Source organism: Pseudorasbora parva, chromosome 21, assembly GCF_024679245.1.
Source record: "Pseudorasbora parva isolate DD20220531a chromosome 21, ASM2467924v1, whole genome shotgun sequence".
Lineage (NCBI taxonomy): Eukaryota > Metazoa > Chordata > Actinopteri > Cypriniformes > Gobionidae > Pseudorasbora > Pseudorasbora parva.
The window spans coordinates 7,693,539-7,712,055 of NC_090192.1; the positions used below are offsets into that span (position 1 = coordinate 7,693,539).

At 38.4% G+C, this 18,517-nt stretch overlaps 1 protein-coding gene across 4 annotated transcripts in view; it reads right to left on the reverse strand.

Moving 5' to 3' along the window:
- Positions 1–18,517, reverse strand: part of pcdh15b (protocadherin-related 15b) — a 321,029-nt gene that overhangs the window by 173,503 nt on the left and 129,009 nt on the right. For all 4 annotated transcript variants that reach the window (XM_067430706.1, XM_067430704.1, XM_067430705.1 and 1 more), the window contains 4 exons: positions 9,000–9,108; positions 8,316–8,428; positions 4,587–4,793; positions 1,480–1,614 (listed from right to left, as the gene is read on the reverse strand). In XM_067430706.1, the coding sequence (XP_067286807.1) occupies positions 1,480–1,614; positions 4,587–4,793; positions 8,316–8,428; positions 9,000–9,108 (564 nt within the window). The remainder of the gene's footprint in view (positions 1–1,479; positions 1,615–4,586; positions 4,794–8,315; positions 8,429–8,999; positions 9,109–18,517) is intronic.

Genomic DNA, 18,517 nt, shown 5'->3' on the forward strand with positions numbered 1-18,517 from the left:
ATGCGACAACAGCCATATTGTGCCAGAACGCTCACCAAACACCAGCTGATTGGTGGAGAGGAGACGGAGTTATGAAGCCAGTCAGTATATGGGGATAATTAGGGGCCCAGGATGGACAGAGGCCAATGGGCAAATGTTGGCAAGAATGCCAGGGTTACACCCCTACTCTTTATCGAAGGACATCCTGGGATTTTAATGACCACAGAGAGTCAGGACCAGATCCAAAGGATGGATAATTATGATAATTCATACTCAGAAAGTAGAAATTAAATACATTCATTACAAGTTGATTAGTTAACACATTTCAAATGCACCTGCAAACTATTTTTCTGGTTGTGTATTTCATCATTGAGGATTTCTTAAATATACTATGTGAAAAATCTTGCCTTGTCTTTTTCTAGAGAACCAAATCTCGTGTCTCGTCTTGTGAGATGAGTGCCTCGTCAAATCCCTAATGAATACAAAGAATACATTTCTAAGAACTGTATTGGAGGCTGTCAGTTTTCATTGACCCATATCATAAAGGTCCACTGAAGCGCTTTAAAACATGCAGCATTAATCAGTGTGGTGGACGTCATTTCCAATGAAACAGGAAGAGAGGGTGGGACATATCAAACAGCTCCATCCCTTTTTTTTTAAATAGCCAATAATGTTTAGTTTATATCACAGCTCAGCAAGAGTCACTGAGCTTGGTAAAGCAACATTTTCCTCCCCATACATTCCTAAAATATAACATTCTGTGCAGAATTCAAACGCGTCTAATATGTTTTCTGCTCCGACTCGCATATATGATGTGCTGCTATGTATCTGGACCGGAGCAGACTGTGTGTGTGCGCGCTGTGGCGGGTCATGTGACACTACCGCGAAACCAGACTTCATTCACCCCGATGGAAAGCATATTTACACTCTCTGAACTGTGTGCACTATGTGCCATTTACCATGTAGAAAATAGTAGATGTGTAAACAAGTGACTGATTTTAGCCGCAGCTTCAGTGTCTATTTATAGGACGCTTCAGGTTCTAGAGAGCATTTTATTGGACAGAAAATCTGATTAGAAGCTCGAGTGCATCGTTCGTGATGTCATCAAAATCATTGATCCAAATTGTTGGAAGTGAGGAACTAAGTTTTAAATGCTTATATCTTTTAACTGCAAATGTTGTCATTGTTTTGAAGCACACTAGCCTATATATAAAAGTAGGACTAGCTTATTCATACTAAAAGCCAAAAAACGTAAATTTTGATTTCATGGCAACTTTAAGAAGCTCCACTTGCATTGAGAAACTATCTAACCACATGGCTTGCAGTTGATCAGAATTTCTTGAATGCAGTATGCAGTTCTAAAAAGAACCCGAGAGCGAAAATCGAGTGGTGTGTGGAGAAGCGAGTTTAGACAAAGTCCTTGACATGAAAGCCGCGAGCCCCAGTGACAGAGACAGAGCTAAGCAGGCTTGTCAAGGAAAGGTGGCACGGAGCCCTTACCGTGAAGGCATAACTCGGCTGCTCTTCATGGTCCACGGGCCTCAGTAGTGTCAGGTAGCGTGCTATCCCACTGGGCGTCACTGCAAAGATGCTGTTGTAGTTGTCCAGAGAGATACGCACCATGGGATCTTTCGTCTGCAGTGGAAATAAATCACCATAAATTCTTGTGTCAGATGGCAGAGACATCAGAAGATAGAGCATGCTGGCAATATGGCTACACAAATTGACATGAAAGGGAAAAACACTCATAGACCTATTTTATTAGAGAAACACAATGTATTAAGGAGAACTCAAGAAAACTAGTCAAAAGAAAGATAAACCACTCAAAATCTTTTGAAAGAAAGTGCAGGAGCCAGTATCTGCAATATTAAAGGGTTTGTTCCCCCAAAATGATCTCATAATTTACTCGCCCTCAAGGTGTGTGTGACATTCTTCTTTTAGACGAATACAATCGGAGATATGTTAAAAAAATCCCCAGCCCAACATTTGATTTTTTACTTTATAAAGTTTTAAATATGGATATTTTTCTTACACAAACCCATCGATTGACTTCAGAAGGCCTTTATTAACCCCTTACATGTTTTTGGGCTTTATATTTTTGGCTACCATTATATTGTTTGGAAGACCCAGGCCATTTTTTTTATATAACTCTGTACCTGTCTAAAAGAAGAATGTCATATACATCTAGGATGACTTGAGGGCGAGTAAATTATGGGATAATTTTGGGTGAACTATCCTTTTAAGGAACATAAATACTGAATCTAAAGAGATTTTACAAGAGCATTTCAAGACTCAGTGAGCTGCTAAAAACACTTTCACATTTACAGAATTTGCTAAAATAGTGTTGAATGGGCACAGAGGATAAACATAATATTATCACATATAATCTAACAATATTTTAATATTTGCTTTAACAAAGATACTCTACACTAAAATGTTGTGGTAAAAGTGTTACTGAAATCACATTAGGAATTTTCCATCTATATGAATGCTGGTATTTCACGTGGTGCTCTCCCTCCCACAAACCATTATCTAAAAGAGCAGATTGTGGTTTATACCTGCTCAAATTCCTGCCGGACCCTAGAATGTCTGCAGTACTACGATCTATGGAGACTATTAATTCAGCCATTATGCCCTTGCAGTACATACATTTTTCATGGCACACTATGCATTTTGTGAGCTGAGTGCGGATACTGCAGCAGACCTCTTAAAAAGTGCACAACACACATATTTAATTGCAAAATATAGTGCATATATATGTGACCCCTTGTGTAAAATATATGTGACCCTGGGCAGAATCTAATCATTAACAGCATCAAAGTAGTCATAGCCATAAAAAATGACTAAAATAGGTAATGTGTGCTTATTGCTATGAATGATAGATTATACCAAGGGATTCAAGATACAGTTCTCAAATTGTCATTTATAACATGATACATACTGAAATAAATGATTTTATTAAAACTAAAGGTGATTATTTTGCTAAAACAACAACAACAACAACAAAAAAAAAAACGGATGCTGGCTTCCTAAACATTGATTTCAATCATCTCTTGGTTTACTTTCGAGGCAGAAACACCTGCAGATTCTTGCATAATTTGGTCCAGGAACTGAATTTCAACTATTAGAAAAGGCAAAAAGACCTTAATATCAATTCGCACAAGCGATCATGTCAACACTGATTAAATAGATAGTTCACCACAAAAATACAAATTCTGTCATCATTTACTCATCCTCAAGTTGGGAATAGTGTTTGGGGAATATCCGATACATGTAAATGTACAAATAGGATTATTTTTGTATTTACATTTAGTGACGCACAAATCACAGACTTCAGATTTAACACTGATGTTGTTTGCAATTCCTCATTATGCTCTAAATGTTTCAGCTGAATGCAGTCCTCCGAATTTACAGAATTATTAATGAGATACATTAGATCAATTGCCAGTCCACTCAAAATTGTAAATGAAAATCAATAAACAAGACGCAAGGCAGTAATCATGCAGAGCATTAAGCAAATTGAACAATACAAAGAGACAGCACAGCAAAAATGAGAAAGCGAGAGAAGGCAAACAAGGGCTTTTTCACTTCTCACATCTCACACACTAATTTCATTAATACCTACAGGCACATCACTGAGATTCAGCTTTAGATGGGAGACAAAACATATGCTTGACATTAGAGTGTGTCACATCTCTAAGACTTACGGGATTAAGGAGATAGTTCACCCATAAATGAAAATTCAGTCGCTTACTCATCCTTATGTCATTCCAAACATGTGTGACTTTAAAGCATGTCCAGACTTTATTCTCAATCCTTAGAATAAACTGGTGTGATGTCATTTTAAACAAAACCAGGCCAAAACGAAGTTTGTTCCGGGAGCTTGTCAAAAAGATCTTTCTAGAAAAGCAAACATTACGTTTTTTGAAAAATTGCTGATTACGTGATGAGTATGGGACTATGGGTGTCTCTTCTTTGATATGGAAATATTCTCTGGTTAATTTCCTGTTGTTCCCAGATGCGAATAAAACTATGAACACACTGAACAGCTGTTTTACAGTAGAAAGTGTAAGATGTAATTCTAATGAAAAGTGACACTGGCACTATTTTTTTCTTGTTTAATATTGAAAGCTGGTTGGTTTTCACCAATATATTGTATAATGTATATAATAAATAAAGGTGACTTGACTTATGAGAGAAGAAGCAGGGAAAAGAACAACGTGAACATTCTTCAAAATATCTTAATTTGCATTCAGCTGATTTAGAATGCCATGAGAGTAAATACATTACTTTTGATATTTGTGTTTGTCAGAATTCGCTATGTTCTGAATAGTTCACAATCTATAAAGCAGAGATAATTACAAAGAAAGAACATTAGCACACTAAGCGCCACCCCAGAAAGTCTTTAAGTGCGAGCTTCTGAGACCGAATCTCTGATGCTGTTTTCAATTTTAATTTGCTTTTCTAAATGCTCCATAGAGCAGGAGCTTTGGTTAACATCTGAGGAAAATTTCTATACACACACACGCACACACACACACACACATCCCTCAGGACATGTGAAAAAGATTGCCGTCTGAGCACAAGCACAGAAAGAGAGTCCTCACCTCCTCGATGTCGTTATCCAGGGCGATAATGGCGAGGGGGGTGGAGAGATTGGCACTGCTCGAGATAGTTGTGCCCAGCGGAGCAGACTCCGAGATGAATCCATGATAAGTGGCCACCTGGAAATACGGCGCCTGATTGTTCTCATCAAGCACCTCGATGTGGAGATTGGCGAACGCTGGGAGAGGGTGTCCGTTATCCTGCTCTGCCTAGAGAAAAGAATGCCATGAGTTGAGAGATCCTAACTTTAAGACGGAAAACTATGGTGTGAAACCATGGCTTTTTTTGGATTATGGCATGCAGCATATATATTAGAAGGGCAATGTGATAAGCCTCTATTGGCAGACACGGGCTTAACACTATCTACAGACTTGCCCAGCTAAATTAAATAAAGGCCATGGCTGATTAATTCAGGTCATTCTCAAACTTAATTCTCTCTGAGCCTGACATGCACTCAAGTGCCCTGAGCATTGGAATATTTAGCGTAGTAACTATTGCTCATATTCCTAGCTCACCAGAAGCACCTATGTGAAACTAAAATAAAATCTTAATGACTAAAAATCGGAGTTCTTTGGATTACTTGGTAATGCAGTGATTTTGAAATGTCAAAACTGCATGGTTTACGGTCTCCATGTAGATATAAAGAAATGTTTTGTACTATTAAAATTACACACTTTCTAAAGCGGACTGAATACTAAGGCTGCAATATTTAGGGTGAAAAAATCTAATTGCTCAATTTTGAGGTAAAAGGGATAGTTCTATTACTGTTACGATTGGTCACATCCATTACCATAACTGTACTTCAGCTCAGGGGGCTTCCTCAGTCCTCAAGGATCCTCAGTGACGTTGATTTTACCATTTCAATCCGAGCACGAGTCCGATGATGATTAAACATTGGACGATCTAGTTATTAACTCTTTCCCCGCCAGCGTTTAAAAAAGAAAGTTGCCAGTCACAGCCAGGGTTTTTGACAATTTTTACAAACAGTGAATAGCTCCATAGAATATTTGGTTTAATGAATATCTGAGCATGCAATATATCAAAATAGAAAGCTGACCCTCTTCTTTATAAAAACAAAAAACAAAAAACGTTTTCTCACTATTGACGAAAAATTCCGTGTTTGGCGGGGAAAGTGTTAAACCTGAACCTCCATCGCAAGGACGACGTGAGCAGGACGTTTCTCAGCGATACACTACTCAGTACATTATATGCCGCAGCAGTGCAAGTGTACGTCCATCAACAAATGTGTGTATATATCTAATTTATTGTGGTAGTGAGGACGGACAGAGAATCAAAAAGACTAAACAAAATGGATATATATGAATGGTAAATATGAATGAATATAAAGCATCCAGTTTTATGAACACTTCACTCATCAGAATATGAAGTTTATTGCATCAGCTAGATTACTTCTCATGCTTAAATTGAAACCTTGAAGGCATTTTTATTTTGGAATGCATGACAATGTGAAATGAAATGTATGATATTTTGGTTGTGTGATGTATACTGACTTACAGCGAGACATTATTAAAAAGATAATTAAAGCAACAGAAAGAGAATCTATTTCTGTCAATAAAGCTAGTCTCAGTCTAGCGAATGCCTATGGTTCACCCACAGACTGTTGACTGACAGTCTGAGGCAAACTGGACAAAAAAATAGCTAAAACACTGAGTTTGATATCAAAATCAAATCACATCACCTTTTTTTATATAGCGCTTTTTACAAGTCCAATTGAACAACAGAATTTGATTGGGCTGTAAAGCCACTCTGGTAAAAACAGTGATGTTATCCAGCCAGTTTCAATTATCATATAGTGTCAATGCGGGCATATCAGTAATATAGTTGAAATGAAGGTGTCCCCAACTGAGCAAGCCAAAAGCCAAAGGCAACGGTGGCAAGGAGCCAACCCAAATATACCAAAATATACCAAATACTGATAAATTGCAATAACATTCATACATTTTTAAATGTTAAAAAAATATTTTTGGGAGTCACTTTATATAATGCATATTACAGAATCTAACTGAAAGATGTGTAAACCGTTGGATTCTGGAAGATTCTGGATTCCTGTAGAGTATGGACTACGTGATTGGATTTTGAGGGGGCTCACTTGCTGCTTTTGCTTTGAAACTGGGATCTTGACTGGCAGGATGACATGCTGTTGTCACAATAGGACTGATTTTATCTGTATAGTACTAGAGCTGAAATTCCCTGGGAAAAACTAAGTTGCTCTGTTGCTGATCTTACGCTGATTTGCAGAGGCAAAACTACTGTACCTGGCAGTCTGTGATACTTTGAGATCAAGTATCATTCATTTGATCTTGTGTATGACAGCAGTACATTCATGAATATATCCAACCCATGAACCCAACTAACATTTCATTTTGGTTGTGGGAATATTAAAAAGTATATAATAAATAAAATGTTATTTAAAAGTTAGAATTCTCCTTCCACTTATCATCTGTGAAGCGGAACCGGACAATGTCCCACCAGTCCTTCAATGTTTCAGACACTCATCCACAGATGCCTTGATTGAATTCATTCCGATTGAGCTAAATGGTGTCCATGTAAAGGTATCTACTGTTCACGCTTCGGTCAAGCTCCAAAATGGACATAAAAGCACCAAATAGGGACCAAATAATCCATATTCAAATCCATATTATTTCTGATGTGGGAAACAAAAGGGGCTTGAACCTCATGTGCCAAGATGTTTAGATTTGCGAACATCTTAGCACATGAGGTTCAAGCTCCTTTTGTTTCCTACATCAGAAAGAATATGGATTTGAAATTAGATTAAGTTAATATTTTCAGTTTTAATAATGTAATCAATTATCCTTGAATCTATACACACTTATGGACTCATAGCGGTATTGGTGTATGCATCTAGTCTTGTTCTATTCACTCACGTTGGCATTTAATTTCACTGATGCTCCAAATGTATGCATATACATGTTTGTTTATTTATTTTTTTATTTTTTTATTTATAACATTTCCTGATTTCTGACATTACATTTCACTGATTTTTGAGGCAGTCATTCATTGATTTGCTCGCTTGCTCACTCCCGCTCACTGACTCACTCACTCACTCTGACCGACTTACTGACTGAGTCAAAGACTCACTGACAGACTCAACGACTCCCTGACTCCCTCCCTGACTCCCTGACTTACTGACTGACCGACCCACCCACCCACCCACCCACCCACTCACTCACTCACTCACTCACTCACTCACTCACTCACTCACTCACTCACTCACTCACTCACTCACTCACTGACTCACTGACTCACTGACTCACTGACTCACTGACTCACTGACTCATTCACTGACCGACTCGCTCACTCACTGAACGACTCACTCACTCACTCACTCACTCACTCATTCACTGACCGACTCGCTTACTCACTGAACGACTCACTTACTCACTCACTCACTGACTCATTCACTGACCGACTCGCTCACTCACTGAACGACTCACTCACTCACTGACCGGCTTGCTCGCTCACTCACTCACTCACTCTCCAAAATTATGAGATATTTAAAATGTCTTAATGTTTGACAATAATTGTACATGTTTTGCAGGTATTTAAGTATATATGTCTGTGTGTGTGTGTGTGTGTTTATTTATCCAAAAAATATATTTAAAATTTCCTGATGTTTCACATTTAATTTCACTGTCTGGCTTACCTATTTACATTAGTGACCATTTTGTTGTCAAAGTTGTCATATTTACCTTAATTACCAAGTCGAAATGTTGGTACTGTTCCCTGCTGATGGGTTTCAGGAGCTGGAGCTCAGCTGAGGTCCGATTCAAGGAGAAATACTCTGCATATGGCGTTGGTTTCCCTACAAAAACAGAAAAATGGTCGAAATGGAGGGATGCATAAGACTAACGACTTGATTTGACTTGATGTTTGCCACTGAACATAACTCATTGGGGCACCATGACTTTGAAACATGGTGTATTCATTTTCATAGCCATATTTCATACAGAAAGGCAGAATAAAATCATTAATGCATTTCCTCTATAAATAGCCACACTCAATAGTGAGTGCTTTGTTGATAGTTAAAAGCATGACGCTGCTGTCAGATTGAGCCGGCACAGCTGTGGCCTACAATATGTTCTGAAACCTCTCTGACTGAAGGTCTAACCATTTCGGCAGAGCACTTTGGTTCCTCGGCTCAGGTCGCAAGCAGCGTGGTTTCCTGAGCCCACTGCTCCGCTTCCAGGTTTCATCTCAAAGCACAGTTGGTGGGCGCACCTTGCCTGCGGCATAAACGCATTTGACTCTCACTGAATTTCCAACCTGCCGCTCTGCTCTGCCTTTCCTTGGAAAACCACTGTTTCCTCCACAGTGAGGCCTTGCATGCCGGTAGCGACTCATTATAGAGTAGAGAGAGCCTGACGGAGACCTACCGATGAGAATGGAGTACAGGATTCCCGGGCGCTCTGAAGGAGGCTGGATGTTTCTGTCTTGATCCACAGCTTGAATGGGAGGAGTCACATTGACAGGGTTTACTCGGCTCTGGAAAAGAGACAAAGAGAAAATTATGGCATTATTTACACACAAAAAAGTTATTTCTAAAATCTACTTTTAAATATTTTAAAGTCATCAACAAACAGTATATATATATATCAAAATGGTTAGTAAGTGAAATGTTGACCCAGTACGAACTACAGATTTGATTCTAAATCTAATCCAAATGTAGTCTATGACTTTTTGCTCAAAATGTTTTTCTAAATGAAACTTACCCATATTCAATTGTTTATAAAAAAAACAATGCATTAAGTTAGAAAAAAACAGGGTCTGTTCTTTCTTTTGATAAATTGAATGTTCAGATATTCATACATCAAAATACTAGGGGTGTCCCCGACTAAGGATTTACACATTCGAATCAGAATAGTCGAATCTTTCTATGGTCGACAGAATTTTTTTATAAATAAACCTAAAAGAAATACCTGGCTAGAGAGGAAAAGAACACTTTGAGTGCGTTTACATGCAAGTTCTTAAGCCGATTGTGCCTAAAGGGGGTCGCACACTGGACGCGAAGCTCAGCCCCGCGCCTCAGGTATCTCACACCGGAAGAGCACATTATATACGCGCAAGCTCACTTTTGAATCGACTTCTGACCGAAGAGCTGCACGATGCGTGTATCATGTAGCACAGGGTGAAATCAGTACATTGATGATTTGAGGGAAATATAATATACAATTAATATAAAATCTTAAAATCACGCTCTGTTGCGCGGCAGGATTTTAAACAACTTCCTGAGCCGCCACGGACAGGTGCCGAATGCCGCTACAGATGTGTGTACGTATACTCATTGAAAGCAATATGTTCTAATTTTAAAGGCGCAACACTGAGCTTCCACTGAGTAAAGCAGAGCAGGACCGAGTGTTGTGGAGCTGAGCACGGCCACTGGAGCGATTGTTACACAAACACACGGCTCGCGAGCACTGGGACTTTTAATATGACAGGACGGGACGGGACACAGTCGGCGGGTGAGTATAAGGTAAAGCGGCTTTGTTAATCATATTAGATACATTTAAGCGTGTTTAAAATGATGTTATGACGTTACTCTGTTCGTTCACTCGGCACTGCTGTGACATGTTCACATTGCTAAGAGAAAAGCGCATCTGCAGAATACAACCGAGGGTAACGCAGATATGACACAATTGACAGGCGACTCCCTCAAACGCTATGCTGAAATGTCCCGGGTCCTTAAATAGCAATTTTCTCACAATTTACAAATATTTGGAAACATTTGGGATATTGTAAGTACTCAACTGAACAAAATATATAACACTGGTCTAGTGTTTTTTGGATATTTTACTGCAAAAATACTACATAGTGCACCTTTAAAAAAATTTAAAAGTATTACGACACTTAAGACAAATTCATTGGATGTTATTCAATTGGACAAATCTTTACTAGAAAAAAAAAGATTTTTGCACTGTCAGGTTACATGCAACGTACTTGTAAATACAGAAGAAAGCAGATGGCTAGGAGAGATTGACGCTGCATAAATGTATCAGGGAACGAAACGACAACACAATGATCACATGTGAGAAGTAACATAAACATTCCTGTCACTTGCTGCAAATGAGCTGCAGATGTTTGTCCGAAAAATTCAAGGACGCATTTCCCCTCTCTCGTTTATGAGCTCCGGAGACTCGTCTTCCACGTTTCCTGAGCCTGAGGGATAAGTAAATCTCCCTCTGCCTTTCTCTCGGTCTCGGCCATAATATCACCAGTCAGTAAATATGCTCATCTATAATTCAAACCGCCTCTGGAAAATGACAGTGTTACAGTGAGTGGCGTGAGTGAACCCTGAGACGACTGGGGAAAAATGAAGCTGCCAGAGAATAAAACATAAATAAAAAAATAAAAAAAGCTAAAAAATAAAAGTCAGCAAAGAGCAGGGAGAAACTAATCCTCAAGACAGCTGTGCCAAAACCCTGTTCCGAAAAACTATTTGTCCAATTGGGTGGCAGGATCTTGAGATAGACACTTTTAGCAAAGTGCCTGACGCAAGCTTAAAGTTATGATGAAACTGAAGTAATTGTAGACATTTTCTTCCATATTGTGACATACGTTGGGGTAGTGATTCGCTTATTTTAAAATGTTAAAACAACACATTTCTGCCTCATTTTATGACCAAATTCCACATTAGATCGCAATTGGAAGATATTACAAACACTCAATGGTAGTTTACAGTGAGTTTTGAGCAAAGGCCTAGAGTTAATCTCATAAATTGTCATGTGTAGTTTGATGCCAATTGTAACAGTTCCCATGTTACCCACGATTATGACACGATTCTATTTAAAATGATGTATGTTATCAAAAGAATTCATATAAGGTCGCAAGAAAATATTTTGTTATCTAGAAAGATTTTTGATAATCGGTGGGTATAATGTACATATCGGGAACAAAGGGACATGGATGAGTAAATGCCACAACTTTACTCTTAACGTTATTCAACCAAGTTTTTTGTCATAATTTCTCCCATCAATGCAATTGGCTACAGCAGTTATCTGACTTCACTGGCATGACTATTAAAGTGCGTCTGCATATCACATCATCAACTTCGATTTATCTGAAGGAAGATGCACAGAAATGGGTAAATTAGGGCGAATGGTGAAACTGGGGTATCTAGGAGGAAGGATTTCTCCTCCTTTATCCCCAAGAGATACCGGCACATACCAAAGGTGTCCCCATAGCGTCAACAACTGAAGCAGCATCTCATTCCCTTCTCAGGGAATCTCGTAAAATATGTAACCCTAAAACATTAATTCAACCCTGCAATTTGTGGAGCGTTCAAGTCTTCCAGGAAAGTTTGTATTTATAAGGTAGGAACTCCTCTGCCTTCAAGTCACTTTTTTCGGAGTAAGATGGCGGAGTACTTTCTCTTAAAGGTGTCATGAACTAGCTTTGAGTAGAAAATGTCATTAGTTTTATCTGAGTATAAAACTAATGACGTCAGTGTGGTTTTTACATTCAAAAACATCATAACTAATATGTAATAGGCTATTTTCTACACTGGATTTGAGGCTCTCTCCTGATTGCTGGGTTTTGATGGGCGTGCCGCACTGGAGACTTGGAAGTAAACGCCCACGGCTAGGATTGGAGAAGATTTGCATATTTAATGAGCTTTAGCTCCCCTTCCCCTTCATGAGGGAGAAATTGAGGGATTGATTTGAAAGCTGCAACCGGGATTCTCTCAGAGGGCTCGTAACTGTCTTTATCAAACAAACACAATAATTTATTTCTCACCCACCCGTGATTGATTGGAATATTATTTCTGTATTACACGGCCCGCATGATCTGTGGATATAAGCGTGAACACACACACACAGATGTGCGCGCGCACCCAGAACAAGAACATATTTCTTCTCATTTTGATAGCCCACCTAAAAAACACAGCCCAGGGACTACTATTAGCCTACATATAAAGAAAAAAAAAAAACATGTTTTACTCACATAAGTTTGTTGCACCATTCCTGTCGGATCCAATATAGAAGGCACAACATTGTGTCTGCAAATCCAGCACTTGAGACTTGTTTACAAACGATTCCGCAGTGAAATGAAGCAAACACACAAACGTTCTTCCCCATGTGAGCTGGTACATCGTTAAAAATAAATGAAGTATCACACATTCCTAATCCTAATATTATAATCCGAAGGAAGCTTATGCAGCGACTGTGTCCTTCCACAATATCTTGCTATCTTCTTCGACGTGTTATTGCTGCTGGCTAGTGATCCGATGAGTCGGTGGGTGGGGCTACTGAATTACACAGACTTATTTTTCTGTACAGGCGGTGTTTCGCCACTAGATGACGTCAGGGTCAAGCTCACAATCATTTTCTGAGCCTGGTGTCTATAAAAGCTTTTCTTTGACTAACAAGGAAGTTGTCATCTCTAAAATGTACAGGATAATCTTATATTACCATGACCATATATATATATATACACTCTAAAAAATGTTGGGTTAAAAACAACCCAAGTTGGGTTGAAACTGCACCGACCCAACAATTGGGTTGTTTTAACCCAATGGTTGAGTTGTTTTAACCCAATGGTTGAGTTGTTCTTACCCAGCAATTGGGTTGTCTTAAGCAACATTTAACCCAACCACTGGGTTAAAACAACTCAACCATTGGGTTAAAACAACCCAATTGTTGGGTCGGTGCAGTTTTAACCCAACTTGGGTTGTTTTTAACCCAGCATTTTTTAGAGTGTATATATCAAAAGCTCAAGGGAAAGTTGATTTCTCAATTCATCGCCCCTTTAATTAAAGCTACAGTCCGTCGTTTTTCCTCTTTGTCGCCATCTCTGTTCGAAAACTGGAATTGCAGTTATTCGCGGAATTATCAACTCTACGTGAGTTGTGCAGAGAGCGGAGGAATCCAATGTGGATACTATCATTCAGAAACACATACTCTACTGTCTGAAAGTATGACTGACATATGTCAGCTGAACATAGCTAACAACCACTTTTGTTCTGAACAACTAAGGGGGGGAAAGCATTGCAATCAATCACAATTATTAAATCTGACGATTGTTTTTATCATATCACGTCAAACCATGCAAATTATAATTTTTCATAATGTTAATGTTAACATCAGCAATGTGTGACTACATTTAATGTCCATTAGGGCTACCAGTAGATCAGTTCCCAGTTCCTTTCTGTGCAATGTGGAGTAATGTTAGAGCCTTAGAGGTGAACTGCTTCCTCTCAGAGCTAGCACAAAATAATTCATGTTTATCATGACGCACATAGCAACACGAGAAAGACACAACAAAGAAAACTCCGTAACTGAATGAATTATGTGAAAAAGTGTGCTACTGTTACATAGCTTCACGCCACCTTTAAAGGTGTCATGAACAGGCTTTTTTTTCGTTTTTTTATACTGTTGTCTGAGATCAACTAATGATGTTTGTGTTTTTTACATTCAAAAACATCATGACTAATAAGTAATAGGCTATTTTCTAAACTGGTTTTGAGGCTCTCTCCTGAACGCTGAGTTTCGGTGGGCGTGCCGGACTGGAGTCTTGGAAGTAAACGCCCACGGCTAGAATTGGAGAAGATTTGCATATTTAATGAGTTTAAGCTCCGCTGTCAGTTCACATGAGGGAGAGATTATTTTGAAAGCAGCAACTGCGAAGATTCTCTCAACCAAAGGACTCGTAAACGTCTTTATGAAACAAACACAATAATTTATTTCTCATCCACCCGCGATTGATTTATGTATTACATGGCCAGCACGATTGGTCGATATAAGCGTGAACACACACAGACACACACATACTTAGATTAACACACGCTTAGATTAAGAAAGAATTTCTGCCGACAGGCATACGTTTTGGTAGCCTGTCTGGAAAACACACATTAGCTGTGTCTCATTTCGTTAAATTTCGAAGGCTGCGTCCTCAAGAGGACACGTCCTGTGTAGGATGCAGTATACGGAGTGTCCTCAATCAGAATTAAACGAGACGTCCTTCGTAGGACACACAGGCAGGAAGTATCACGTTGCTATTCCAACACATTCAGCCTAGTTGCGCTCTCATGCCAGTTATATTAATGAAAATTATTTATAACTTGAAAATGACTATGAAATGTTTCTTGTCTTGACAGCAATGTACTGTTCTAAACGTTTAAAATGCACTAAACAGTTGTAATCCTGTTTACCACAACTATCTGTTTGAGGTAATAGAGCTTAAAAAAACCAACAAAAAACAAAAAGCTTGAACTACTAATTTTAAACACACCTACGCTCGCATGTATATCTGGCGGTGGTGCCGTTTTTTTCATATAATATAAAAAAAAATGACGGTTGTTAACGGAGACGCAAAGAATTGTGGGTTATCTCCAGCCGTGAAGGCTACACCTCATGCACACTCCGAAATCCTGTGAAAGAACAACACATTTGAAGGTCGCGTTTGGAGAGTCCTGCTCACTTTTATGAAATGAGACGGCCTTATGACGTATGCACCCTTCGAATGCGACCTCCGGAGGACGCAGCCTTCTGAAATGAGACACAGCTATTGTTTTCGCACCGGCCCGGCTGAAGTCTCTTCTTTCTGTAGCAACCCCCCCCCCCCCCCTCCCCCTCCCAATTTGAGTATTGTGGTAATCCGCCATGTTTCTCACTGACACGCCCACATCTTAAAAATATCGAGGCTTAAAGAAAATCCAGAGCTTCCCACTTATGTCATGTCTGTTGCTTTCATTGTGTTTTTGGTTAAAGAAACTGTGACCTAGTTTTCCCTAGTTATGTCATTATCCTGTGTTTTGTTAATCACCTTGTTATCATCTCATTTGCTCTATGTCTTTAGCCTTCAGTTAACTCCAACTGTTTGTCAGTCTATGTAAATGCTAGCCTGCTTTTTGTTCTGTCGATGCTAGTTTTTGAGTTTCTGTTATTAACGTTCTTAATTCAAGTTCTTCCCCGTCTTCGCAAGTTTTACACACTTGTTACGTAACACTACTGGTATTGACGACTTAATGGTACTCTTCATGTGCGTGACTTGAACGCACTATTAATCAATGGCTTAGAAAATACTTTGCTACTGAAATGACATGATTTAAAAATTAAACCACATGCTACAAAATTTGTGACGTTATCACCTCGCTACTGAGAAATGCAGTTAAACAAATAACTCTTGTAGTGAGGATATTGTCCCACATTGAGAACCACTTCTATTTTTCAAAATATTTAAAAATTAAGGTTTCTATGGCTGAATTTTTACTCAGGAACGAGAGTGACGTCTCAATTGCATTAATACTATTGGAAAATATTAAGACATCTTAAACGGTCATATTTGTCTGTCTAGACTTTACCTCGCCTTCTACAATGTTTCCTGCCAATAATTTAACAATACATTTGTGTCTGCCATTATTTCTGTTGTTTGTTTATAATTAGAACGATCAATGTTCAATTAATGTATGAATTGTTCTTTTGAGTATTTTTGTTGTTGTTGTTGTCAATGAATGGGTCAAATCACTTCTTTGAATCTGTTGATTTAGAAGCACTAAAGCACTGTATCATTTGGAGTGTTTTCTCAGTCTGTAAAATAACAAAGGGCATAAAAATAGATGAAGTGGATATTTTTCTCAAATCAGTCGAAATCAAACCTGTCAGAGGAGTTTTTTTATTGCGTTCAACACCTGCACAAGCAGCTTGACTTTTCAAATGAAAGAGTGTTAAAACACTACACAAGAATTGATTATCGTTGCTTGGACATGTAACCTGGTCTTCTTTTAAATACATTGAATACATAACACAAGTGAATAGTTTAGGGTTTAAGACTCACTAGAAGGTCTCATTTTAATGTAAAATAAAGTACAAAAGACTGCATTCCAGTGTTGTTGTATTACTTACATTGCCCTCAACTAACATTGGCATCATGGTAAATATGAGCAAAGGCGACTATGAAAATAAATCTGCATTGTTTATCCTTTCATCCTTCAGCCTAATATTTCTGAAGTATATAAAGAATTTAAACACAGAAGAAAATGATTTCCATGAAAGAGAATAAATAAAGGAAATATCTTGCTATTAGTGCAAGTGAAAGCTGTGAAATCAGATTATATAGTTGATTATACACACACACACGCATATATATATATATATATATATATATATATATATATATATATATATATATATATATATATATATATATATATATATATATATATATATATATATATATATATATATATGAGCAAAGGCGACTATGAAAATAAATCTGCGTTGTTTATCCTTTCATCCTTCAGCCTACTCTTTCATTTAAAAAATCCATGAAATTCTAACCTTTCATTGAAGTAAATATAAAACAAATTATAAAATGAATGCTTTGCTTCAGTGCATGTTGGCCACAATTATTGGCACCCCTAGACATTCTTATGAGCAAAATATCTCTGAAGTATATTCCTGAATATACTTTAGCACATCAGGGTGACTAGGTGCATGCAAATTGAATAGATTAGTTGAGTCTTAGGGTCAAAAAGCCTAAAAAAACAATTTTGTGCAACAGCACCTACATCAAGATGTTTGGAAGGTTGTCAAGAAAAATCATCCTTACTTATCCAAAAACCAACTCCAGCATATACAGTTGTCAGACACGACTGGAACTTCAAAAGGGACATACTTCTATGGTCAGATGAAACAAAACAATAGCTTTTTTTGGCAGCACACCCACCAGACATGTTTGGTGCAAACAGGAAAAAAAGCAACCCATGCACACAGTTAAATATACTGCTAGATCTTTAATGTTGTTGGTCTATTTTTATTTTTATTTTTCTGGAGGTCCTGGACATCTTGTTTAGATTCATGGTATCATGGATTCTAGCAAATACCAACAGATAAAAACTAACGGCCTAAGCTAGAACTCTTATAATGGACCGAAGTTGGATCAGGACAATGATCCAAAACAGACATCAAAATCGACACAAAATATGTCACTGAGTACAAAATGAAGCTTCAGCCATGGCTGTCCCAGGCCCCTGACCTGAACTCTATAGAAAATGAGCGGCTGAACTGAAGAGAAGGAGCACCAACATGGAGCTGGGAATCTGAAGGATCTAGAGATTCTGTATTGAGGAATGATCTCTGATCTCTCACCAAGAGTTCTCAAAACTCAGATGTTAACAGATGACCGTTTGACCGATGGTTGACCGTATCAACGTTAACTGATCAAAGTTGTTAGTTAAAAAAAAAGTGATCTCTAAATTAGGCTATTATACACAGTGGATTAAACGCTACTACAGTTAGAAATCTCATTCCAAAATCTTTTTGTGTGAAGTGAACAAATCCCTCACACTCAATTTTTCATAACTCGCCTGTTTGTACTTAATAAACCAATAAAAACATTTGGCGCAAGGTCACAGCGTTTGGGTTTGCGCTCACAAGGTTTGCAAAAAGTAAACAGGCTAAAACACTCGAGGTTAGAACCAGAGCAGACGACAGTATGAAGCGTCATTCCTCATAAGATGGACTTACATTTGGAAATACATTACATCTGCATTTCAGTGGAAACACATAAGGTGTTGATCATCATCTTTCTTTATTATTGTTAGCACTACCTCAAACTAAAGCGGCGTCTCTTCGGAGCTGTCATTTTCTTAAATGAGCCGAGGCAACGTTTCAAATGAGCTTCTTATGCTAGACAAATTCCTTTATTTTCAACGCGATCACCTTGTACCCAAACCATTTCAAAACTAAGGAGCCATTTGTCCTCTGATTACAAACAAGCTCCTCGGCGCTGCGTTTGCGGGACTCATGTTTCGCGCTGTAGGGGATTTTTTTTAAAAGTGACGTGAGTGGAAGGGATGCGGACAGTGTGTGTGTGAAAGCGGGAGGCAGAGCTGCAGAGAGATGCGAAATTGCAGGCGCGGCTCACATATTTTAAACTAATCGGTTAACCGGTTTCA